This window comes from Electrona antarctica, assembly GCF_951216825.1.
Source record: "Electrona antarctica genome assembly, chromosome: 11".
NCBI classification, from domain to species: Eukaryota; Metazoa; Chordata; class Actinopteri; order Myctophiformes; family Myctophidae; genus Electrona; species Electrona antarctica.
The window spans coordinates 24,503,602-24,530,272 of record NC_136792.1 but is presented as its reverse complement, the minus strand read 5'-3'; the positions used below and the strand labels follow the sequence as shown (position 1 = coordinate 24,530,272).

The window sequence follows — 26,671 nt, the reverse complement described above, 5'->3', positions numbered from 1 at the left end:
GAACATTTTGTCGACGTTGCTTATGTCACCCCGGAGCATGCTCTACCTTGACCCCGTTTATGTGACGACTTTGACCGCTTTTTTTTTAGGACTTTAATTTTGTTGTGCCATGTGGATGGATCTGTTATTTATTTGTTTTTCTTTCAGAGAACTATCAAATGTTCAATGTCAGAAGGAGTCACACAGATCATTATGTCTGTACCAGCAGTAACACATTATTATTTATATACGTATGGGGCACACTAGTGAAAGAAAAGAGACAAAAAAGTGTGATAGAAATAAGATTGTATTAACTAAAAGGGAAAAAAAGAAAAATCTCAAAAAGAGGCACACATTGTTTGGCAAAAGGAGCCAATCTACAAACTCGAGGGAAAAAAGTAGGGTGCCAAGAACAGCAACCCCTAGTAGTTAATGAATCAATCACATACAGTACCTCCTTAGACCAACCACAGACTTCCATCACAGCCCTACAAGCTGAGACGTACCTGAGTCTTTCTCTGGCAAAACCCCAGACACGCTGACTTGTTTGTCAGAGCCTCCGTCTCTGGAACCGATGACGTTAGATCGATGTGTGTCTGTCTGACCACGTGAGACCGACGACCCCATCCGCTTCACCAAGACGAGTTCATTCATTCATTCTCTGCTTTCAACTCAGACAGACGGGCAGATGTTGCTACGGTGTGAGCTCATGTGGAGCGTCCCGCTGATGTTTTGATTCACACTAAACGCGGTCCCATGAGATCGTTTAAACAGAGGTCGGGTGGCGCTGTCCGCAGCAGTGGTCCCTCTCCGTGATCAGTCCAGTCCAATATATCCACAAACAACGACAACACTGGCACAGCTATTAACCCACAGTGTGGCCACCATGCACTCTGCTGCCTGGCTGCCATTACCTCACGCGGCGCCAGCATTAGGGAGTATCTGAGAGAAATGGACTGTGTGGTGTGTGGAGGATAATGTAAAGCACAAGCTGTGACTCAACGGGGCATTGGGCATCGGTTTGCTTATGTTTGGCCGTGGCTCATATGTTAATAGCACTAATTGTTTCCTAATTCGACGCGAGTCAGTGACTCGCAGTTTAATACTCCGCAGGGATAATTACAGGGACGGTGGAAAGTTATCCGTCTGGCTTGATGATGACCCGGTCAGCTGGAATATGTTGTGCGCCCTGTTCACTGTAGGGATGATGTTTAAAGCAGCACTATGTAACTTTTGTTTTATGAATAAGATGTAATTTTGTCCAATCTGTATGATAGAGTTGGTTAATACAATATAGGCTAACTGTTTCTGTCCCTGCTCTTTCAGCGCCATTGCCGAAGTCCTTTGTCAATTGAAGCCTAATTTTGATACTGACGCTTAACGCCATTGCCGAAGACCTTTGTCAATTGCGCTTTTATAGTGCATTCGATCGTCCGAGCCATAATGCTGCTTACGTTAGCCGGTTAGCTAGCAATGTTGTTAGCACAGCACTGGATCGTTCATCTTAGATCGTCGTCTTTCAATCGCCTGTATCTCCTATTCCTTGTCCCAGATGGCATTTTGGTCAAAACAGCGTTTCTTTGACGGCACAGATCTGGCGATGTGGAGCTCTCCAGTGCTCCGGCATAGATCGATCATGTAAACAAAGGCTGTCTGGGCTCTGTCTAGCTTGCAGGGATAATCCACTTCCGGTCGAATGAAAATGTGGCTTTTCAAAATAAGAGCTTGACTAGAAAAAATTCTGCCGTGAATTAGGTCCTAATTTTTCAATAAATGATAGCGCTAAATGGGTTAAGATATTTAGACCGTGTCAAAGGTCATGTCTCACCTAGTTACTCTGCCACAAAAGGAGGGGAAAAATCCTGCTGAAAAAAACGCCTGCTTCTGCGTGTAGAGACCGGATGTCGGCCTGTTCACTCTCCTTCAGCCCTCCTCTTCTGGTGGTGTGACTTTGTTTTGATTCCTACTAACAACAAGTTCTACACGTAACGGGAGTTGCCGACATATTCAGCTGCGGAGCACTGAAGATGTCTTGTTGAGAGATTAGCTCAATGGTATAAAAAAACCCATTGAGCAGTTCAGTAGTGCTGCTTTAAGTTTTAAAAGTAATATCAGCACGTTACATCCATACGAGCCGTGCAGGCAGGACAGTGGTATGGGCTGGAGCCAATTAGAGCTGTCACAATCATCCATTTTGACTTGATATTGTAGTGTCATACGAATAATAGTGATTAACGATTTGAGTATCTTTTTGGCATTGAACATTGGAATGTATGAAACAAATGACAGTGTTTTTCTTTTAGGCTTTGTAAACAATGAATCAAATCAAAATATGGCCAAAATGGGCAATATTTTATGATTTAATACTTAGTACTATAGTGTAAATAGCCCACTATTATAAGTTGAAGTTGAGTTGTAGATTGTCCATTTCTGCTATTTTTGAAAATGTATGTATTCAACAGATTTAATTTACCTTCTCTGTCTGGTGGAAAGTTTTGGTGGTCCAACATTTTCTAGGATTCAAATTCAAAAGTAGCAAAAGTAGCAGATCTACAAGCTCAAAAAACGTTGCATTTTGAGCTTGTGGATGTGCTACTTTGGGTGCTTTTGTGTGATGCTGTAGTGTGATCAAGTAGGGCGTTGTTTACGAAAATACACAAAAGGTTAGAATGTGACGTTATGCAACATTATATTGATGAATGGTGACGACTCTGACAATGATGCAAAAATAATTGCTCTCTATACAGTATTTTGACCGGCCTAGAGCCCATAAGCCCTGAATGTTGAAACTGTTGTAGGGACGTGTCGGTATATTGGAAGATTGCTACGCACTCTACAGCTCCTGAGTGCTGCCAGCGAACACTATAAATCAAGCTAAACTATGTCATTTATATGATTTCTTAATGGACAGTCCAGTCCCCCATTTCCCCTAATAGTATTGTACTGTTGAGGAAAGCTGAGCTGGATAAGTAGAAAGAGATGCTGGCAGGATTCATGATGTTCTACTAGCCAGCATCATAACCACTCCACCATCTCTGGGCATATATAATTCATGTCTGTCGCAAAGGCTACTCAAATTAGAGTGTTGAAGTAATAATACGGTGCAATGGTGTGTATACTGGAGGAGTGGGATGCCCCAGATATGGTATGCATGCATGTGTAGCCAACTAATTACAGTCATTTTGATATAATTGTAAGGGCTGAAGTTTATAGTATTTATAAGATATGTGTAGGGGGGTTTCTATAAAATACAACTTGCTTTGTCAGTGTGTGCTAATACCTCACATTCCGGGTCTATTTTCTTTTATACTGGAAGGAAATAATTAACCCCAAAGAATACTGCGTGTAGAAAATATATGATCCATAACTCATTAGCCATGTTTTCATCTCTGTCTCAAAGTCATTGCAGTGGTTATTTACATAATTTCCTCTGAGCTTGGAGGTGGTGGGAAGGGAGGCAGATAAATACTGTAGAAACAGTTTTTCTTTTCTTTTTTCTTCTTTTCTATTTTTGAAGTGCCACATTTGTTTAAGTTCAGTCTCACGTGTCATGCTTTCTGCTGCAACACTGGAAACAAAACCCAGAGGCTCAGAAACTACTTAGGATTCCTACACCCAAATATATTTTTAAATATATTTTTAATTAAGATATACAGCATATACTTATATAGTTGCTGTTGGGTGGATAAAGAAATGCAGATACAAGCTCAAAACGTGCCGCGATTTCAGCTTGTAGATTGGCTGTTTTTGCTACTTTTGTGTGACACTGTTGTATGACGAATTTGAGAATTATATGACGGAAAAACATAGATTAAATAAAATTATGTTCCTTTTTTATTTAACCAAAAATATTTAGGAAAAAAAGGGATTTTTAAAATGTTGTTTAGGAAACAATGCTCTAACACACCTGACCTCGGGTTTAGATTTTCTTCAGTGATGTCATGCGATGTCACCTGTGATTGTTCCTTATTTCATCACCAACCCCTCCCCTCCCCTTCCCCTCTCCCCCCCCCCCCCTCCCCCTGTGTCTGTGGTCCACAGGTCCTCCGCTGCATTGTTCATCTGCCTCCTCCTCCCCTGTGGAGCAACTCCCATACCCTCCCCCTTGCCTTGTGGCAGCCAATGAGAGCCAGGGAGGGTTGCTAGGTAACTGTGCAGCTCAGCCAACCCCGGACTCTGACTCTGAGGATGAGTTTGGCCCCGATTCATTCTTAGTTAAAAGTGGCTCAGGGAACCTGTACGCTCCTGCCCCTGCAAGAACCGATGGTGAGTTGGCTTTTTAAAAAAAAGGCTTTTTCTAGAGGTTAGCAGCAGCAGCCCCCTGCTGGGCGTGTTGTGTTGTAGTAGGTCACGCACCATGGCTATGGGAGTGTGGCCTTTTTTAAAAACTTTACCGAACACCACAAGAAATGCCTGGCATTTGAAAGGCCTGCAAAGCCCTACCGGCTTTAATTCAAAGATACTGTGTGTGTATATGTGTGACGTGCGCTGCGCATGTCTGTGTGTGTGTGTGTGTGTGTGTGTGTGTGTGTGTGTGTGTGTGTGTGTGTGTGTGTGTGCATGTGTGTGCATGTGTGTGCGTGTGTGCGTGCGTGCGTGCGTGCGTGCGTGCGTGCGGGCGTGCGTGCGTGCGTGCGGGCGGGCGCTCGTGCGTGCGTGTGTGTGTGTGCATGTGTGTGCATGTGTGTGCGTGTGTGCGTGCGTGCGTGCGTGCGTGCGTGCGTGCGTGCGGGCGTGCGTGCGTGCGGGCGGGCGGGCGCTCGTGCGTGCGTGTGTGTGCGCGCATGTGGTTGGGGGCGATCCTTGTCAGACATCTCTGTTGTATTTTAATGCATGCAGGTGGGTGTAGCCTACATGAATCACTTTATGAAATTTCCAGCAGCCAGGACGTGTGGCATAATTACATCGTCCTCCTCGGCACTGACAGGGAAAGATGTGATAGAAATGTTTACGGTACACCAGGTGCAACTCAATTCTTTAAGCAGCACCGCGTGTCACACAGCAGTGAGTCACTGCTGAGTCGCTGCCAGTGACTTTCATTAATTTTTATCGAGACTGTGGTCGCTTATCTCGCAGAGAATGTGGCTTGGTGTAGTTGTTTTCTGAACCCATTAAAACCAGAAAAGCATCTGTGTCATTTTAGATTTGTGCGTTGGCTATTTGTGCCATGCAGCGAGCTTGTACAATTTGCCATTTTCAAATATTTTTGAAAAAGCTTGAAAGAGTTTGAAAAATGTCGAAAAAAAGAAGAAAAAAAAATGCAAAGAAGTTTGAGAACTACTGATTTAGAAAGGCAACAATGGGTTAACGCAGCCATAAAGTTGGACAGTGTACTCGACTTGCTTGTTCACGAAGCCAATGAAGTGGTTGAACCCCCGAGAGAGCACCCACGCTGCCGAGGACGGGAGATTAGTTTGGGACGATCCCGATGTGATTTCCCATTAATAAATGTCAGGCTTTCATTCCTCTTGCCCTTCTCAGAGGCTGCCACTCAGGGCTGGATTTGCTGCTGGGGATGATATCTGGACCTCTGGTCACTCATTTCTATGGCCGGTGGGGATATGTCTTATGCATGAATACATGGATACATTTCCTTTTTGGGAAATTTATGCATGTATGCTATATGCACAGACACACACACACACACACACACACACACACACACACACACACACACACGCACACACACGCACACACACGCACACACGCACACACGCAGTCACGCACGCAACACAGTGCAGCACTGCAGCATCATATGTGCAACCTGATGTTTACTGTCACGGTCAAAACGTATGATCCCTTAGGAGGTGTACATAATATCATGTTCTTTTTTTAATGATATACCAACATGATGTCATTTAAACACTGGGATTCATGTTTAGTTGTGTTTCTCCCACGGGTAATGAATATGCATTGCAGGCTCAACAAGGTTGTTTTTCTTTGTGTTTATATACATTATAGTCCATACCCGTTTGAATACCGAACACCAAATGATGTACAGTGTGGGTAATGCGATTTAATAGATCATATTATTGATGTATGCATTTTGAGGTGTACCCAGGCTGGTCTCAGAGGCACTTAGACAAGTAATACAGGGCATCCTAAAATTTGAATTACCGTTCATTTTAACTTTACATTTTTGAGTGGTGCAACCACTCCAACGAACAGCAATGTCCGTGTCCGTGTTTGTGTGTGACTATGTGACCAGTACCAATGAGTACCAAAAGTGGCGCTGTTGTGCCAGAAACGGAGAGAGAGAGATAGTGCTGCATGTTGCCTGCTAATGAGAGAGAGAGAGAGAGAGAGAGAGAGAGAGAGACAGAGAGGGGGGGGGGGGGGGGATTTGCACCACTCAGTTCACACGGGTGTGATTTTTTACTTTCTACTTGCATGCTTGAAACGTTTCCTTTCCCAGTTGAAAACTATGTTCTTGTTTAAGTCACGGGAATAGTAAACAATCAAGTCATGACACACAGATGTAAATATAATTTTATTTTAACATTAAATAAGAATGAGTTAGCTGTCTTCATGGGTTCAATCCCAATACCCTAACCCACATAATAGGCAACGTGCATTGTGTTGACCATTTTTTGCCGTAGTTGTTCTTCCATTCGGAGCCCCCCCCCCCATTACTTGAGCCCTTCCAAACAGCCCATGGCGCTTACTATCAGCGTGAGATTGTTATTATTATTTTTAAGATATTCTTTTGGCTTTTTCTGCCTTTATTGATAGATTGATAGTAGACTGACAGGAAATGGGGAGAGAGATGGGGGGGAAGGCACGCAGCAAAAGCCGTCGGGATCGGGAGTCGAACCCGTGGCACACCTAGGTGCAGCCTAGGTGCCCAGACGGTTGAGCTAACCGCCCGGGCCAGCGTGAGATTTGAGTGTTGAATGTCGGAATGACTGGGACCCATTAAACAACGAGCAACGACGTTCTTAAAACACAACAATAAACCAATAAATATATGGTGCAGTTTAATCGTCGTCATTAAGCGATGTTTACCGATAGACTGAACTGAACTCACCGGTCAGCAATGAAGTCACAGAGGTAAACTTTGCTAAGTACTGTAGGACGGCACCATGTTCTTCTGGACTGTGCTGCAGCAGCCATGGAAACTCGATATTCCACTCTTCAACATACTTACGCAGACGTTGTTCGGATTCCTATTTAATCTTTCTACTTTCACTTTTGTGAGCTAGCTGTTTTTGCCAGAGCTCGCATCGCAGCCACTTCACACTCTGTGTGTGTGTGTGTGTGTGTGTGTGTGTGTGTGTGTGTGTGTGTGTGTGTGTGTGTGTGTGTGTGTGTGTGTGTGTGTGTGTGTGGGAGAGGGATCAGAGAGATAGGGAGAGACACCGAGCACTCTGACCACGTTCTGTACAGATATATCTCGTGTTGTGTTATAAAGACGGTTGCATCCTCACTCAAAATTCGCACCTGCCCGGTCGGGCAACGGTAACCCAGTAGAACACTTCACCTGCCCTTTACACTTTATTTACCTGCCCCGGGTAGTCGGACAAGCGTTAGTGTCAACCCCTGGAGGTAACTGGATTCTAACTGTGCTGTAACGCGACATACCCGGATTTGTGTCGTCAACAAAGCACATGCGCAGTGACGGAGAAAATGTCGGTGCTAGAAACGCTAATAAACAGAATTACATTTGTTACATTGAAAAAAGGGCCTCGTTACGCCCTCCATAATGGCCAATGTCTATGTGGAAATTCAGAGCCATTGGTGCAGCCAGACATACAGATATTCCCTTAATTATATGTTAGATTTGAACACACTGTGCAATGTGCATGTCTTTCAACCCAGTGGTTCTCAATCATTTTCATGTCAAGGATCCCAAATATATACTTGACCGGCCCCCATTCCAAAGGATTCTGTGCCAGGGACCTCCATAAGAGCGCATTTGTCAGGATGTTTAAACTGTTCCTCGTTTTGCTGGGGACCCCTTGGAACCCCATCAAGGAGCCCTGAGGGACCCCGGACCGCACTTTGCTAACCAGCATTTTAGTCCGAAACAGCTCCCTTCCGTCTCCCGCCGGCACTGGCGGACCGCGACGCGAAATAAAACGTCCTCAATAATTGATCGGGTTTCACGAGTCAGCCTGCCCACAGGCTGGAATTACATCAAACTCCAAAGTGCCGTGGCTGTCTTGAACTGCCGCAGAAAGCCGACTGAATGAGTTATTAAGCCCACCCGCAAATCTCCCCCTAATTCCTACCACAGCAAGATGCCGGTCGCCCCGGTAGTCACACACCACTCTGGGTGTGTGTGTGGAGGGGGGATCTTTACTGCAGCAGATTTGTCTTTTAACAATGGCCTGTGATTTGCATAGGTACAGAGTTTAGGGTCTGGCCTGGGGCTGTCAGTGAGGGGTAGGAGAGGCTTGAAGATTGGAACGCCTCCCCTCTCCCCACCCCTTGCCCTGCTTGCTTCCACAAGACAACCTAAGGCTTTGTGACATTTCTTTAATGTAGCAGAATGTAGCATGCTGCTCTGAGACTGTAACCTTCTCTACAGCTCATATTTCAAGTGTCATAGTGCCCGGCTCCAGTCGTCGTCGGTGCTAGGGCCTTTTTTACCCTGTTGTAGTTGTGTGTAAATTTAGCTAATTTGTCTTTTTTCTATCCTGCTTTCGCATTTTTCACTGTTGTGATCACTGAAGGTATTTGGCGGTGCCGCAGTAAGGAGCCAATAAGAAAGAGGACCTCCGCTATTTTGTTCACTTAAACCATCTAATGAGACAGTTTTCTCCACGCCTCCTTGTGCCTTCTGCGGGATTGCATCCAAATTACTTAACATTGAAGGCTTGCTGGTTTCATTTACTCCAAACTGCATGTCTTGCATTTGTGTGTGTGTGTGTGTGTGTGTGTGTGTGTGTGTGTGTGTGTGTGTGTGTGTGTGTGTGTGTGTGTGTGTGTGTGTGTGTGTGTGTGTGTGTGTGTGTGTGTGTGTGTGTGTGTGCGTATCATTGTATTCTTCCGTGGTTGCGAGCAGTACTGTGTACATCGAATGCTGCAACCCCCTTGACTTTGATGACTGAGTGTGTTCCAAAGTCCAAAGTGGCCACTTAACTCATGCCATGGTTAGTGGAATTCAGGTGAGGTATTATGGGGGTGGGGGGTGATTAGGTGTGATTAGGTCTCATTGGTACTGTACATACGTAGATACATACAGTATGGGAGTTTGTGTCTTTCGTGCTGGCTAACCAAAAGTAGTGAATATTTCATCTACCTGAAGACATAGATTATGAATGTATTCCAATTACATTTAAAGGTGCTATAAGTGATTTGTTGTTTTAATGACTATTCTGAGAGTAATCATTGCAATAGAGTGTACAGTAACTGGGTCTCCCTGTCTCTTCGGCTGTTTAGTAAACAAAAGGAATCTGATTAGGAGAGAGAACACGTATTATTCCAAGATGATCAAGTGAGATTTTAAATAATGCCACAAACAAATGAGCAGACAAAATTGGAAGTGGAACAATTTCAAATTGGAGCTGAGGCGGCAGTGGCTGAGGGGTAGAGTGGCTGGATGGTAACCCAAGGTTGCCAGTTCGAACCTGGGCTCCCCCAGAGTTAGTGTCGAAGTGTCCTTGGTTGGTGCCTTGCATGGTTTCCACCGCCATCGGTGTATGAATGTGTGTTTGAATGGGTGAATGTAATGCACAATCTATGTAAAGCGCCTTGGATAAAGGCGCTATATAAATGCACCATTTAATAATAATAATAATAATAATAATAATAATGATACATTATTATTATTATTATTATTATTATTATTATTATTATTATTATTATTGTTGTTAATATATACACCACATAAATGTTCTCTCTCAAGTACATAAAAACACGAGTACATAAAGAACTCAAACTCAAACTATAAGCGCTATAAGCTTCTCAAAGTGACTCACCACAATGAGGGTCATAGTGGTAGCATAGACCAGGGTATATAGTATAGGGATAATAAAAGCACAGGCTAACATGGCCAACACTGTATTCTCTAAATTGCGTCTATGGGGTATATGGGAAGGGAGAATGGAAAGCTAATGCTTTCTATTTTGTGTGTGGATGCTGGGTTTTCTGTTTGATAAAAGGCTTTGTGGCTCCAAAGTCGCAGGCCATTATGCAGATCTGGCGTTTAGTATGCGTCTCAGGTTATTCAGGGGGAATTACACCAGCACAAAAGCTAATTCAAAAGTCAGCATAGTAAAGACGACTAGAATATCAAATCCTACCTGGTCTGACACACAGGTCGGCCACTGGAGAAATATTGAAATTCTGAGTTGAGACGAGACGCTGGGCAATATTTCCTTTTATTTTTCACCGCTGAGTAAACATTATACGGAGATCTACGTATGCCTGAAATAATTGGCTCACAGTGTAGCCGTTGCACTGGGAAACAGGTGGCTTTTTATCACCTCAGATTACGTTTGCCCAAGGTGCTCTTCAAGCCCACGTGCGGGAGCTTAAAAGAATGTTCAGCCGGATGTTGAAGGTCTAAATGCTTTGAGCTGCATATTGTTATTCACATTAACATCTGCCCAAGATGTGTGCCTGTGTTTATTATTATTTTCTTTTTTCCTTCCTCCTCCTCTCAGTTTGGTTCTCTAAAGAGCACCGAACCGGGGGGCTTCTGTGTACGGCTGACGAGTTCTGCTCACTGAAGCCTGCAGTGCTTTTGTGCAGCATGTGTTTGGCTCGGGCCCCCCCAGCCTTCTCAGAGGGCCCTCTGTTATCCCGGGGAGGCTGCCAGTGGGAGCTCGGCGCTCACGCTGAGCTGTGGATATATCCGAGACGCTGCGACCTCCGTGCATTAGCATCTCTTAATGCAAAAGCAGCATGGGGCCTGGCCCGGCGCTGGCCCTTCGATGCAGCCGCGGCTCCCTAGTGAAAAGGGCCTGCGACAGCGTGTCCACAGCTGAGCTGACCAAGCAGGAATGCTGAGACGGCCAGAGGGCTGGAGGGGGGGGGGGGGGGGGGGGGGGTGACATGATGGCTGTGTGCGAGAATTCAAATAAGGCTTCATTTGAACTGCTTAATCATCTCCCGTGTCAGCAAGGAGGGTGCAAACGACGTTAAAAGAGGTCACCCCCGAATGTAATTTAGCCGCAGACACTGTCCTATCTGAGGCTAAATCATAATTTAATGAGCAGCACATGGCACTCACATGCTGTGTCCCTGTTCCCCACTGGCATATATTGAGAGTCAATTCCAATTTCAGTAGCTGTTGCTCTGTTTTTTGGGGGTTAACAAGTGGCTGCTTGTCCATGCATAGAGACTATTCATAATAAATGTTGCATTCTGATACCATGCAAATTGCAGGACCATCTGTGCCCTCTAACAAAATCTCAGCCTGAGACCCAACATTGTACAGAATAGTAACATACAAAGCAGAGCCCCTTTGGGCACTGGCCTACTTGGAACGATGCAAGTTGGAAATGCATGCCCCACCCAGATATTATGTATGTGTCCCATTTATTTCCATATATGGAGTTCTTTGTCAGGCGTGCCCAAATATGGAGTCTATGCAGATGTCAGAACATAATTGTGATGTCAGAACAGTCCAGCTCCATATATGGAGGTCTAAGAGTGATCATGGTGTGATCAATTTGGCTCATTTGGGCCCTGTCCAGAGCCTGTGCAGGGGCCCTAGCTGTCCAGAGCCTGGGCAGAGGCTTTTGTGACGAATCTGGACAACCGTGGGTCCGACCTGACTCGACACCGGGCACTGCACTCCCTGTGGGGCGTGGAATGCCCCACAGGGCAGTCGGTGGGGCGAACGGTTCTTGAGTTACGTGCACACAGACATGTACGCGTTTCACCGATATGTCTGTGTCCCTTTTATGCCCATATATGGAGATTTCTTTATGTGTCTCTCTGTGTCCCTTTATTCCTATATAGTTCTGTGTCAGGCATGCTCAAATATGGAGTGTTGTAATGTCCGAACAGGCCAGCTTATGGAGTTCTGTGTCAGGCATGCCCAAATATGGACTGGTGTGATGTCAGAACAGGCCAGCTCCATATGGACCATGGGCAGGGGCCCTGTCCAGAGCCCAGGCAGAGGCCTTTTTGGGGTGGTTCTGGACAACTGTGGGTCTGACCGACTCGACACCGAGCACTGCACTGCACTGTTATGTGGATTACAGACGTACGTACAGAGACTTGGTGCATTTATAGTTAGGTAGATACAGTATACTAGAGTGGTGCCTGTTGGGCACTGGCCTACTTTGAAACGATGCAAGTTGGAAATGCATGCCCCACTATGTTATTATGGATGTGTCCCTTTTATGCCCATACAATATATGGAGTTCTGACCAATGTCAATATATGGAGATTTTTGTTTCTGTCTCTCTGTGTCCCTTTATTCCTATATATGGAGTTCTGTGTACCGTTGTTTGTACCCGTGTCAGAGTACCCGTTCCACCCATCTGTATGTGTCCCTTTTATGCCCATATATGGAGATTTCTGTATCTGTCTCTCTGTGTCCCTTTATTCCTATGGAGTTCTGTGTCAGAACCAAATATGGAATGTTGTGATGTCAGGCATGCCCAAATATGGAATGTTGTGATGTCAGGCATGCCCAAATATGGAGTGTTGTGATGTCAGAACAGGCCAGCTCCATATATAAAGCCTGGGCAGGGGCCCTGTATAGGGTCCGACCGACTCGAAACCGGGCACTGCACTCCCTGTGGGGGTGTGGAACGCGTGTGTCGAATTTGAAGTCAGTGGGGCGAACGGTTCTCAAGTTACGTGCATTACAGACATACACACAGACAGAGACGTGGTGCATTTATAGATACCTCTACAGCGGTGCCCGTTGGGCACTGGCCTACTTGGAACGATGCAAGTTGGAAATGCATGTCCCACCCAGACATTATGTCTGTGTCCATTTTATGAAAAAGTTTATTATTGACGACGTTTCGAGCCAAGGCATCTGGTCAAACTCGAGATGTGAGTGATCCACCCATTTAAATAGACACCCACGTGTCACGTTACTAGTCAGTGGGTGGAACCAACACAACATGGTCATCAAATCAATTAATGAAATATCATTATATACAGTGTTTCACATTTCTCAGATCCACAGCAGTGGAATAAGTAAAAATGGACATCATAATTACTAGAATCTATACAGAACAGTGATTCACATAATCAGGTATTATTACTTAGGCAACAATTCAAATATATATACATACAATAAAGAAATTATGAAAATGTTCCCTTTGGGGACATTGGGCTGTATTTTGCGTGTCTTAAGTACCAGGTCAAGTTATTACTTAACTTAAGACCTGGAGGTGTGGTCAATGCTCTTTGGCCACTCAGAATAGCCAAATGGCATTGATCACGCCTCCAGGTCTTAAGTTATGTAATAAGACCTGGTACTTAAGACACGCAAAATACATGTGTTTAAAGTGTAAATCCAAGCAAGCAGATCTCCTACATGCGCACTTCAGAAGCAGAGGCTATCCAGATGAATGGCTAAAAAAGGCCCGCGACAGATTCAGTGACTGTACACAGGAGGAAGTCCTTCAATCAAAACGGGACGCCCCCTCAAGTAACAGTCCTCTATGCATTGTGCAATATTCAGCCCTTGGTAAGAAATTTGAATGTGCTATAAAAAAAACATTAGTACATCCTCAGCAGCGACCCCAAATTGGCCAGTTCTTTTAAAGAAATGCCCAGGGTTGTTTATAAACGTCCTCCTAATATCAGTTGTCAAATCAGATCTCACTCCTATTTCGCCAGAAGCCTCCTTTTTGACTCAAATCTCCGATGGCAATTATAAATGCGGCCGTTGCGCACAATGCAACTTCACCACTAAGAGCCACACTTTTACGCACCCACTCACAGGTAAAAAATGTGTTATCAAGGGCACTATAACGCATGCACAACCAAAAATGTGATCTTCTCAAATGCCCATGTGGTCTAGGACAGGGGTTCTCAACCCGTGGGTCGCAACCCCTCGGGGGGTCGCCAAATTATTTTAGGGGGTCCCCAAATTATTAAAAAAAAAAAAAAGATTTTTTTAAAAATTTTATTTTCACGATTTTTCAAAAATAGCAGACCTACAAGCTCGTAGCGCGCCACTCGGTGGCGCGCTATGAGCTTGTAGATCTGCTATTTTTCAATAGCTAAATTATAACAATGCTTAAAACACCAAAAGGGGTTCCCGCCCAAAATGGTTTAAGGTTATTGTAGCAGTCAATTTATATTGGGGGTCGGGAGGGGGCGGGGCGGGGGTCCCGAGACATTGCCAAAGCATTTCCGGGGGTCCCCGGCCAAAAACGTTGAGAACCCCTGGTCTAGGATATGTTGGCAAGACCAACAGGGCGCTAAAGACACGCATGTCCAAGCATAGAAGCAGCATTCGCAACCAAGATTCTAAAAGCCCTGTTGCAATGCATTTTTTGTCCGCTAAACACACTGTGGCCACTCTTAGATATCAGCGGATTGAACATGTAAAATGTCCCAGGCGAGGAGGAGATCTGAATAGATTGCTGCTACAGCGTGAATCCTTTTGGATTTTTCACTTTAAACACAATGTCCCCAAAGGGAATGACCGAGGACTTTCCCATCAGCCACTTTTTATAATTTCTTTATTGTATACATGTATATATATTTGAATTGTTGCCTAAGTAATAATGCCTGATTATGTGAATCACTGTTCTGTATAGATTCTAGTAATCATGATGTCCATTTTTGTTTATTCCACTGCTGTGGATCTGAGAAATGTGAAACACTGTATATAATGATATTTCATTAATTGATTTGATGACCATGTTGTGTTGGTTCCACCCACTGACTAGTAACGTGACACGTGGGTGTCTATTTAAATGGGTGGATCACTCACATCTCGAGTTTGACCAGATGAAGAGCCTTGGCTCGAAACGTTGTCAATAATAAACTTTTGGAGCAGATGAGTGTGCGGGTTCTCTTCTCTTTTTCTGATGTCACTTTTGAACCCAGCACCTCCACTAAGTGATGTGCGTAATTTACTAGTTTCTGTGTCCCTTTTATGCCCATATATTGAGTTCTTTGTCAGGCATGCCCAAATATGGAGTCTATGCAGACGTCAGAATTATGTCAGAACAGGGCAGCTCCATATATGGACACAGGACAGGGGCTCTGTCCAGGGTCCGACCGACTCGATACCGGGCACTGCACTCCCTGTGTGTGTGTGTGGGGGGGGGGGGGGTGGAACGTGTGTGTCGAATTTGAAGTCGGTGGGGCGAACGGTTCTCGAGTTACGTGCAGACGTACAGACACACACAGAGACTTGGTGCATTTATAGTTAGATAGATAAGATAGCTAGACCAGGTTCACGGACTGTAAATTAGTCCGACGTCCCAATAATCCGACACCCATAAATCCGACTACACAATATTCTGACCATAGAGCAGGAAAACAGGGGCGAAATAAATTGGGCAGTCAATGAGTTAAGCAGTCCCTGCTTCCATGACAACAATTTCCTCTCCTCTCTCTCAACAAGGAACATACAGCTCAGACGTGTGTTTCTTTTTCTTTCCTCTTGGCAACTTATTCCCATGGAGCGGAGTGGCTGGATGGCTCCGTGTTATCTCCTCCATGTGTTGTTTGTGGTACCTGTTACCTCTCAAATGAGTCCTGGGAAGACAGCTCCTATTCCCGCATGGCTCCTGCTGCCTTCAAGAGTTTTCTAATGGTGGAAGGAAGCACAGCAGGGGGGAGGTTTGGCGCTAAAGAAGTGAGCCGGCCTGGCGTGCAAGCTCCACTGCCTCCACGACAGATTCCATTTGGACAAACGCTGCTCGGCTGGAAATTTGGCCCCCACGATTAGCCGCCAGGGCCGTAGCAGGGAGCAGGGATTTAATGATTTATCCAGCCACTGGATGGCTTTTGATTAATTCTGTATTGAATAGCTCACACCTCAGCGCTTTGATCGGGTGTCCGGGCCATGTCATATCACTTTACCTCATCAGGTGTGACAGTCTTATGTCTATGCTGCGGATTTTTATCTGCTCACAAAATAGACACACACACACACACCTCCAGATGCTGCAGGAAAATGGTGACTCAGTCAGTAAACCTGGATTTTCTCTTCCTGTACGGTAAATAGCTGAGAAAATAACACAAAAGGTTAGTCATCTGTAGCGCTCGTCTAATAATAGGGTGTCACGCAAAGGGCTTCAGCAAGGCAGCGCCTCCGTTGATCCTCTGTAGTGGAATTCATTAAAAAGTTCATGGCGATCACACTTTATGATTAAAGTGAGAAGCCTTCTGAAGGTGACAACTGTATTTGTTGTACACACGCACGCACGCACGCACGCACGCACGCACGCACGCACGCACACACACACAAAAACACACATCTCATTAGTTTTCTTTCTCTAGTGCAGCCAGTCACCGTTCACACAGCACAAGGCCATGGCACAGCGGGGAGCTTAGCTGAGCTTCCATTGTTTGCTTAAATACACTGTGACTACTCCCCAACAAAGTAATTACATTACTCCTCCTAACCGCACAGATGCTTTGCTAGCTGTACGGTCTTGTAGCTAAGGTAATCATTGTTTTATTATTTTATTTTTTATTTTATTTTATTTTTTTGAGAAGAAAATGTGCTAATTTATGCACTCACAGTTTAATTAGCGTGCTGGCTTTCCCCCGTGTTTCAGATACCACCAGCAGCTGTAACACCACCTGGGTTTTGGTGGGCTTGGCTTTAATTTGCAGGTAATTCTTTTTTAAATGGCTGTGATCGTGATGCACAGATCATGACTGTCGAGACTCTTCATCCAATTTTTTGGTGCGAAAACAAATCAAGGGCGTGATATCTGTGAAATATTTCTCTCTTTTGAAAGATGAACCAAAGAACAACTTGTTCTTGTTTTCCATTATCTCAGCTGCTAGTCAAGTGTGTTTCAGTCAGCAACTTGGGGCTTGACTGTAATATGCAGTGCCACCGTGCCTCCGGCTTTATATCCATCCATACGAACACAATTGACCATGTTTGTGGGAGGGAAGCCGGGCGTTATTGGGCAATCTTTGTGACTGTACCAGCGAATCGTACAGGTTGGAATAGCCGTTTGAAGTCGGTCGGTCTGGCCGCCTGCAGTCATCGAGATGCGTGAAGGACACAGATCGCTTACACTCACACACTCACGCATGCACACCGAGATAACACACTGGAAGAAAAAGGGAGGAATTTGGCGCATTAGTAATAATAGTAATAATAATAATAATAATAATAATAATAATAAACTTTATTTATAGAGCACCTTTCATGACACAAGTGCAGCGCAAAGTGCTTTACAAGACAAATAAAGTACAAAGTATATGAACAATAAAGGCACAATCAAAGTACAAAAAATGCCAAAAACACCAAACAACAAAAATGCATAAAAAAGACAATGAAATAGGTAAAACAGTGAGTCAACAATAAAATGTAATCAAAGGACATCTAGGGATATTTCTTCAATGCCATTCTTTGTGGCTTTTCAAGCAGGCCAGCAGTGGCGGACCTAAGGAGGCGGTTTGGGACATACCTGGGCAAGCAGTCCTGGAGATAGGTGGGGGTGAGGCCATTTAAAGCTTTGTAAACAAGTAAAATAACTTAAAAATCAATTCTAAAAACAACCGGGAGCCAGTGTAAGGAGGCTAAAACTGGGGTGATATGGTCTCGCATCTTGGTTTTTGTTAGGATTCTGGCTGCGGCATTTTGCACAAGTTGTAGCTTGTCAGTTGATTTCTTTGGGAGGCCAGATAAAAGTGTGTTGCAATAATCCAAACGTAATAAATATAATACATAAATTCTACTTATAGTTATTGGATGTACAGTACTACATTCACATTGGAATTGCTGTACTTCTAGACCAGTGGTTCTCAAATTCTGGTCCAGGGCCCTCCAGGGGCCCCGTGAGGGGGTTCCAGGGTGTCCCCAGAAAATATAATACAATAATATAAAATATAAATATAGCATCAAAATCAGTTTAACTAATTTAAACCTATAGGCCTGCTGTACAGTATTGGTTATTTGAAAATAAATTATCTACAAGCTCACAACTGTGAAACGCTGTGAGCTTTAAAAAAATATATCCTTAAAAATGTTAACATTTTTAACAACCCAAATCTTGTATGAGGGTTCCCTGGCACAACATATTTTCAGATGGTTAACTTGTCTGTGGCCAAATACATATTAATGTGGGGCTCCTTGGCATGAAAACCTTTTAGAACCACTGTGGTCTAGAGACCAGCACGTATTGAAAGAACCACAGTAAAGCGATCCTTTTCAGCTGTTATCGCCTGCTTATGTCTAAATGTAATTCTGGGGAAGTGAAGGATTTATATCACTGCTGAACAACTTGGATAACTGTAAATGAGATTGATATGGAAACTCAATGTGTTTTGTTTAATTTTGTAGAACAATGCATTGCATCCAAGCCGAGTGACACTAGACGTGAAGATTTGTGCTATTTCTTTGTTCTCAGCTTTACTTGTTTTGGCAACCTTGTTTTGGAGCCATGTTGATATTAAACATGTGTTGCCAAGCATAATATCATCTCTGTCGGGTGGAAGACTCATGGCCCTATTATGCGTGTCTTACGTACCAGGTCTTATGACTTAACTTAAGACCTGGAGGCGTGGTCAATGCTGTTTGGCCACTCAGAATAGCCAAATGGCATTGATCACGCCTCCAGGTCTTAAGTTAAGTAATAAGACGTGGTACTTAAGACACGCATAATACTGCATTATGTCCAAAACTGTTTTCAGGATTCAAATTCAAAAGTATCAAAAGTAGCACATCATCAAAACGTGGATCTGGTACTTTTGATGCTTTTCTGCGACTCTGTACGTGTGATTATGGTGTTAATTTTTTAAAAAGCGTTAAAATATGGAGATAAGAGGATTCTGCTCGACAGCAATACTGTTATGGCTTTGAGCATGTTGGCCCTTCCATGTTATGGCTTTGAGCATGTTGGCCCTTCCATGTCCAGATTAAACTAACTAGATTAAAGAAAGATACTCCCCTTTGATTGGTCCGCTTTTTTACTACCACAAAATATGTTGATGGTTCATTTTATATCACGGTCAAATGTGCTTTGGTAAAACTTTGATTTGAACACAATAAAAAGCAATGCAAATGAAGTCCATTATATTATCATATCATTATAAGATGCTGTAAAAATGAGATTATGTATTAATATTCTGCATTATAATTTGCTCATCGTGTGCGTGCGTGCGTGCGTGCGTGTGTGCGTATAGAGGTGTGTGGGTGGAGTTCCCGACTAATGAAGTGGATTTGCTTTAATTACATCTCTCACAGCAAGCGTCAGCTGGGCTTAAGAAGTGCGTACATCTGTTAGAAAGAAAAATGAAAATCCTACATTCCCAGACAGACTGAATGGATATCTTTAGTCCCCTCCCTTTGAATGCCATGTGAGCGCCGGGGCCTTTGTAGCAAAGTCCTCCTTTTCTGCTGCCTCTGATAACAAATGAATCTCCCTTTCTTGGCAATTGCGTTTGTGCAAAGCAGGTCAATAGAGAACCATTTATTTCTCCTGTCCTTTGGATGGTAGAGAATAATTGTTGCTGAATCACCACATCTGTTAAGGGTGGCATCGCTGTGCTCTTTGTCTCAAGGACCATTCGTTTTTCCTTGTCCTGCTGTTCCATCTCCGTGAAAATAAAACTTTCTACTTTCCTTCCGGCGCTTGAAGGACCGTTGGTCAGACAAGGGCAAGCGTCAACCTAAAGGGATGGCAGGGAAGAAGGGAGAGTAAATCATACGACGGAGGTAGCTTCCTGCGGTTTATGGTATTGTGGTACTTGCTCTGCTTCGTGCTGTGTTTTCTCTGCACTGTTAATCACTATTCTATACTAGCTGAGCATGGTTGAATTGCAAGCTCAAAGCGTGTCATACTGCAACAACTTGAGTGTTGTAGTTCTGCTATGTTTGAAATGTCTTGACAATTAGTAAATAGCTGAAGAGGAGAGGTGCTAAGTGACCCAGGGAATGTATCTTCAAAATCAGTGGGAGGGGCCTATGTTTATTGTTTTTTCACAGAATCATGAATCACCAGGATCCTGGGTGGCTTGATTCTAGGCTTAAAATAATTGAATAATTAATAATTTTGTAAATCTCTATGGGAAAAATGAATGGTCGATTTTTCAGTAGAACCAGAAAACCACGCCAACTGCTATGCCATATATTATTGTGTGAACTCGATATCGCTCAGGACTCTTTGATCATGATGGCTATTGCTCATATGCTTATCATAACGCAACACTTAGTGACTTCGGTACCCTGCTCTACGTGCATTTGAGTCAGTCTGACTCAGTCAGTCTGCAGTCTGCAGTCTGTAGCTGTACTAATAGCTTTAGTACAGTATGCATGTTTTTTAGTACATTTTATTTATTTGTTTTTACACATTTCCCTGAAGTATATAAAAACAATGCAACATTACATTTATTTTATTTATTTAACTAAAGTTATTTAGTTATTCTAACAGTAAAAACCACATTGAGACTGAAGTCTCTTTTACAAGTGTGAACTGGCCAAGACAAGAGGCAAAATAAGTGACACAGCTCTGCCAGTAACAAAAAACAGGACAGACATACAATGCTCATAAATACAGTACCCACTACCGAAGAAGCTCAAAGGGAGAACAGGAACGTTTAGTAACGCTACCAATAAGGACTAATAAATACAAATTAACTAAGCAACGGAAATTGCTAGTAGACTAAAAAGCAAGCAGACATTTGCTATACGTCAAAGCAGGAGCAGTGCATGGGAAGTGTGCCCATGGCAATCCTTTTAAAGCTCACTAGGGGAATCACAGCAGCCAGTTTGAGTCTGGTCTGTAGGTCATTCCAAGACCAGGGTCCGAAATAAGCAATGCTTTTTTTCCAGCCTCAGATTTTGTTGGGGGCACGACATAGCGTAACCAAGCATTTGATCTGAGGTTGAGAGAGTTTTGGACAAGTTCAAATTTAGAACCAATGTAACGTGGGAGATTACCAAGAATGGCTTTATAAATGAGAATATACCAATGTAGCAACCTGCGAGACGTTAAGGAATACCAACCCACTAGGGCGTACAGAGTACAGTGATGAGTCCTATAGGGGGAATAGCTTGTCGGATTCCGATTTGACACAGAACACTTAATGTGTGTATTAATGCTGATAAAACACAAAAGGTCACGGCTCACGGTCTCACCGCAAACAGACAAATTATACAGCCCTGTGTCTACAACCAATTACAGTCATCTCACCAATGAATAATATGTAAAAGAAATAAAAAAACAGTTCTCAGTCTCTAGTGCCAGCTTTTAGATCTTTATTATATTCTAGTGCTGTTGAGGATGGTTTATAAATGTGTGCTCATATTCCCTGGGAGACTCACAAGCTAAAATCGAATCTGCGCTGAGCTGTTTTATTAAACATAACTAGAGACTTGGACAGTTGGGAGATGGGGCCTGCCTATTTCCTTGCAGTTCTGCAGGTTATTATGAAACACACTAAACTGTGAGGGAAATAAAAAAGAATGGGGACAGATGGCAGTGAGAGTGACAGTCTCATAACAGAAAAGGTCCCAGGTTCAATCCCCACTGTAGCCATTATATCCTGTGTCCTTGAGCATAACACTGACTGAACCCTTTGCCTGCTTCCAATCCTCACTGTAATGTCTACGATTTATACTTGTGGCTTGTTGCACACTGGAAATAGTATATCTAGACCTTGTACATCTCCTATTTCCGGTCCACCCACACGAAACAAAATAGAAATCACATGAAGATGCTTGGAATAAGAGCAACTAGCAAAAATGAGGTGGAGATACGAGGTTTTTGCCCGACAGACAGTGACGATATACATGACACGTGATAATAATATCTATTTGTTTTGTAGTAGCAAAAAGCAATACTTTCCATATCAACAGAATGGGACATCATGAGAGGCCAGATTAGGAGTGGCCTGCTAGACCTGCAGAGTACAGACATATATAGTCCAGCTGTGGTCTGCCAAGATCAGGCAGGATGTGCATACAAGAACCGAGAGAAATGGTGAAATCGAACATTATGCAATATGTTCTGCAGAACAGTGAAACAACAAGGGGTCAGTTTGCCAAAATGTCAAGATGACGTCGAAAAGGGTATAAATAAGAGAGGTTTTTGGTACGGAAACAGTTCTTCTACCCGATCGAGTGAATACTCTGTCCGATTGTACTACACCTTTTGCCGAATAAACCTTACTAAGCTGATTTCATTGTATCTTCCTGATTCATTTCGTCTGAGTATCGTCTTCTCCCTGGAACTTCAGTAGCTGACCCTCCTCTACAGTTTTGAGCGTGGCGTTACGTACAGCTATTTTCATTACAGTTGCCTTCTACACGTTGATGAATGGTATGCATACAGACTTGACGCATTAATGTACTTTTCAGTCTATATAAATACCCTTATAATGCATTACAGATGGACAGACATCCTTGGAACAAAACAAACCCAAAGGTGTTCCTGTTAGCCGTTCAGAATACTACAGGGAATATGAACAATTTTGTATACTGAACAATTAATATGTTACCTTGCCGCTCGCGCATTTGTCCTTGTGATGTATTTCTCCAACTGTCTAATTAGCATTTACCTCCTTAATAGCTTCAGGGATCAGGAACATTACCGAGCAGCAGGGAGGTCATCAAGCAACACAGTTGCTTTTTTTATACCTCACACCAGTCTATTTTTCACAACACGGGCACACCTTCTTCTCCCTTTTCATAGAGGTGTTGCTAATTATGAGGGCACGACAGTTGCAGAGAGAGAGAGAGTGAGAGAGAGAGAGAGAGAGATAGAGAGAGAGAGAGAGAGAGAGAGAGAGAGACTGTTCATATGGAACTATCTGTCACTGCGAAGAGACAAATGAGAGAGACGTCTGTCTAAAATGAAAGGAAAGGAGAGTGGTCACAGGCTTGCTGCTGCCCTGTAGTGACGGGAAGTGAGATATGGCAGTAATGGTGTTTGCAGTGAGGTGGGGTGAGGGGGCTGTGGGAGGGGGAGAGGGGTGCATGGGGGTTGTCGGGTTGGGGAGGGCAGTGGTTGGGGGGTGAGGGACTGTGCTTGCAATTGTGACTGAAAGCCCAATAAACAAGCTTTCTCTCTCCCTTTAATAGCTGATTTAATAGCAACTGTACCTTAAAGTTCTGCACTGTCAGGTGATAACCTTGTGATGTATGTGCAAAAGAGTTCCTTTTTTCTCCATTTAAATTAATTTGAAATAAAACAGTGACAATATCAAGGGACGTTGTGACTGAGCTTGTAGATCTGCTATGTTCACCAACTTGAAATATGGAGACAGTAATAATATTCTCCATCCAAAGTAACTTAGTATAGGCCTACATTTACTCAAATACAGTACAATCTTAGGCATTTTTACTTAATTTCAGTATTCCAAATGTTATACCTTATACTTCTATTCCGCTACATCTACAAACGTTATACTACTAGTTGAGCAATGAGACGAGCAGACGGAGAATGTGAGTCTCTGAACTTTACTTCCAACAAACAATTCAAACAATACACAGGTACATCACTTCCCTTTTAATATCACTTCCTACATCCTCCCATTACCACCCAGCCAGTGCTCAATCTGAGGTGAGATCTAGTGTCCACCACACAGGCCCTCCCCGAACATTCAGAATTGACATGCAGTGCAAAACATCATTGTACAACCCCCCCAACACAGTGTCTCTAGTGTCTTTCAGGAGGTCTGACCATTATTATTATTTTTACAAAACATACTTTAATTTAGACTTAGACTTTCACTTTGTTTTCAGTGTCCCTCTTTGACACAATGTATCACGTCCACATCCCTCCTCTGAGACACAGACCGAGTAGACACAAATTGTGCCATATTATCATGAGCATTAGTGAGGACTGAGGACCAATTATGAATACAGGTTGAAAATTGGTGAAGTCGTCCTTTAAGTAAAATATTTGAGTGCTTCTTCATCCACTGAGCAGCAGAGAGTTGGAGAGGGCATTTTGTGCTGGTTAAGGCTGTTTGCAGAATGCTTGGATTCTTTGATTGTCTCTCTTAGCCATTCCACCTTCCTTCCCACCACAAATAGGCTCTCTCCACCGGTTTCATCTGAAGCGTCCATTGTTTTAGGCTAGCCTTCACTCTTAATGGTGTCAAGCCTCAGGCTCGATTCTACCGTGTCCAATTCAGCATGGCCAGTTTTCGCTGCTGAGTTGTTTACAAGTTGATAAAACGTTTGAACTTCAAATTGCCGACTGACAAATGCGAAATAGCTCCGAGGCTCTGGTCCGAGTGAGTATTACCCAGACGGATACATAACGCGTGGGCTTATGATACGAAATAAGGCTTCAGCGTGTCTATATCTCACTCCTTGTTCTGTAAATTGGCAATTTAGTGATGTGGATATCTATAGAGGAATACAAATAAAGCAGTGCTTGTGCCACTACTACAATGCCATGCCTCTCTTTTCACCTTACCGCGTCCAGAGTTCATTGATTGATGAATGACTTAGCAGATGTGGAAATAAATGGATACAATGCGCACAAGGACATCAGTCCTTTATCTGGTGAAGAGCAGGGAGAATCAAACAGACCACTGCATGCAATCTGATCTAGTGTACCTCATATCTTACCCGGCAAACCCCTGCACCACCACAACCGCCCCTCAACTCCTGTGATGCAAAGAGACGAGATCAAACACAATATATCATCGGTGTCGAGTGGAAACCTTGCGTGTCCAAAACCGCTACCTGTCAGGAAATGAGGGGGATTTTTTTCCCCAATGGATCCAATGTACCGTAGTTATTATTTATTCACACAACTGACAAGCTCTTTTTAATAGCCTACTTTTCGTTGGTTAAATACAACCCACAGACAGACACTTGTCATGCTGTCATGAGCATCCCTATTTTGGGCAAGCAATTATAGGTCAAAATAAATAGCATCTACAAGCTCACAACATGTCACAATACGTTTTGAGCTTGCATTAGTACGATCGACTGTTTTCGCTACTTTTTGTGTAACACTGTCATACGACAAAGCATAAAATAGGGGAATTAATTTATGTAGAAAAAAATATAAAAAGATTAAATATTTAGACACAACGTACCAACATAACTATAACTTTGGAGATTATGCAGCAATGCTTTTTTTGAGCGGCACAGCAGTACACACAAAGCACAGCTTTGTGTCTGTAAATTGGCAATTTAGTGATGTGGATATCTATAGAGGAATACAAATAAAGCAGTGCCACTGTGTGTATGTCTCTCTGTTCGTTTGAGCATGGACATGTTTGTTTGAGCATGCATGTCCTTTTGAGCATGCATGTCCTTTTGAGCATGGACATGTCCATTTGAGCATGGACATGTCCATTTGAGCATGGACAAAATGTCTGTTACGTCATATTGTTGACATCATCAGACGTTGTCATTGTAATGAAATGTTTTTTATCCCATGATTTTTGCAACCCATTTTTCATCCTGTGCCAATTCCCTAAGCTGTAGTGGCGCTCTCCCTCTGCCAACCTGGGGAGAGCCCCGAGCTTGCAGCAATGCTTGACCGGCGGGAATGAATTTCCAAGAGTCTTGACATGAAATGAAATGATTACTATATTTACCCAGGGTATCTGGGCTAAGCTCAAGAACTTGATTCCAGCCAGGCCCTGCTCATAGAACATTTCATCGTAGTGGTTCAATGCCTTGTTCAAGGGCACTTCAGCGGTGGTAATTTTAACGTGTCGGACCGCTGATTCGAACTGGTGACCTTCCGGTATCAAGACCGCTCCGCAATCCGTTCGGTCACCGCTGCCACTCAACATCTGTACAGATGATAATGCGAGCAGTGTTAGCATTTACTCTTCACAGAGACGTTAGATAATATATTATGGGCCTCACAAACAGGCCGGACGGGTGGCTCTCTTTACACTGGGAAGTGGCGTCAGACGTGATGTGAGCAAACTGTGTCTCAGGTCTCTGTGGGAAGCAGGGACATGGCGCACACATTGGCAGCTGCTACAAGCATCGGGTAGTGATAGAGAGTGAAGGGTTTTTCTGCGTATAGGGAGGTTAATGCCCGGAGCTTTGCTTTATTATTGCGCTTTGATAAACACACTCTCACTGACTTAATGCAGTGGCCAAGGCATCTGGCCGTTCATCAAACCGGCAGAAAGAAGGCCACAGGGCAGAGGTTTGATTTGATTTGATCTTTCTTCATCTTGAACAAATAAGAACATACGGAAAACTCCATACTCCATACATCATCAACATAATAACAGAGCACAACCATATTTTGATTGAGAGAGAAGCAAAAGCTTTTTCAAGACTCATTTGTGGAAAAAACATTAAAGACAAAATCTGATTCTTTATAAAGAAAATTGTTTATTTTAACTAATTTACTGGTGGGTGGCTCAGAGCGCCGTCCATTCATTTAGTTTGACAGTCGATTTGGCCGGAAACTGCGAGTCAGGAAGTAAAAATGTGCTATGTAACATGTCCTGCAATTGTCATCGAATCCACCCAAAGCATACTTTTTGTACAAGAGGATCATATCGTTTAGACTTTAGAGAAATGAGCCGCAACAAGCAGTGGTGCAGTAAACAAAAAGAAAAAAGAAAAGCAAAATGAAAATTCCGCTGACTTATGCTGTCTATGAGGACACTTTTATCTTCAATACAGTAT

The 26,671-nt window shown here is 43.4% G+C and overlaps 1 protein-coding gene across 2 annotated transcripts in view; it reads left to right on the top strand.

Moving 5' to 3' along the window:
- Nucleotides 1-26,671, top strand: part of tenm4 (teneurin transmembrane protein 4) — a gene marked incomplete at its 5' end in the record, with an annotated part of 244,856 nt that overhangs the window by 42,600 nt on the left and 175,585 nt on the right. Inside the window, one exon of one of the 2 annotated variants that reach the window (XM_079513575.1) lies at nt 4,021-4,245. The exons of the other annotated variant lie outside the window; for it this stretch is intronic. Within the exon in view, the coding sequence (XP_079369701.1) occupies nt 4,021-4,245 (225 nt within the window). The remainder of the gene's footprint in view (nt 1-4,020; nt 4,246-26,671) is intronic. 2 annotated transcript variants of the gene reach the window in all.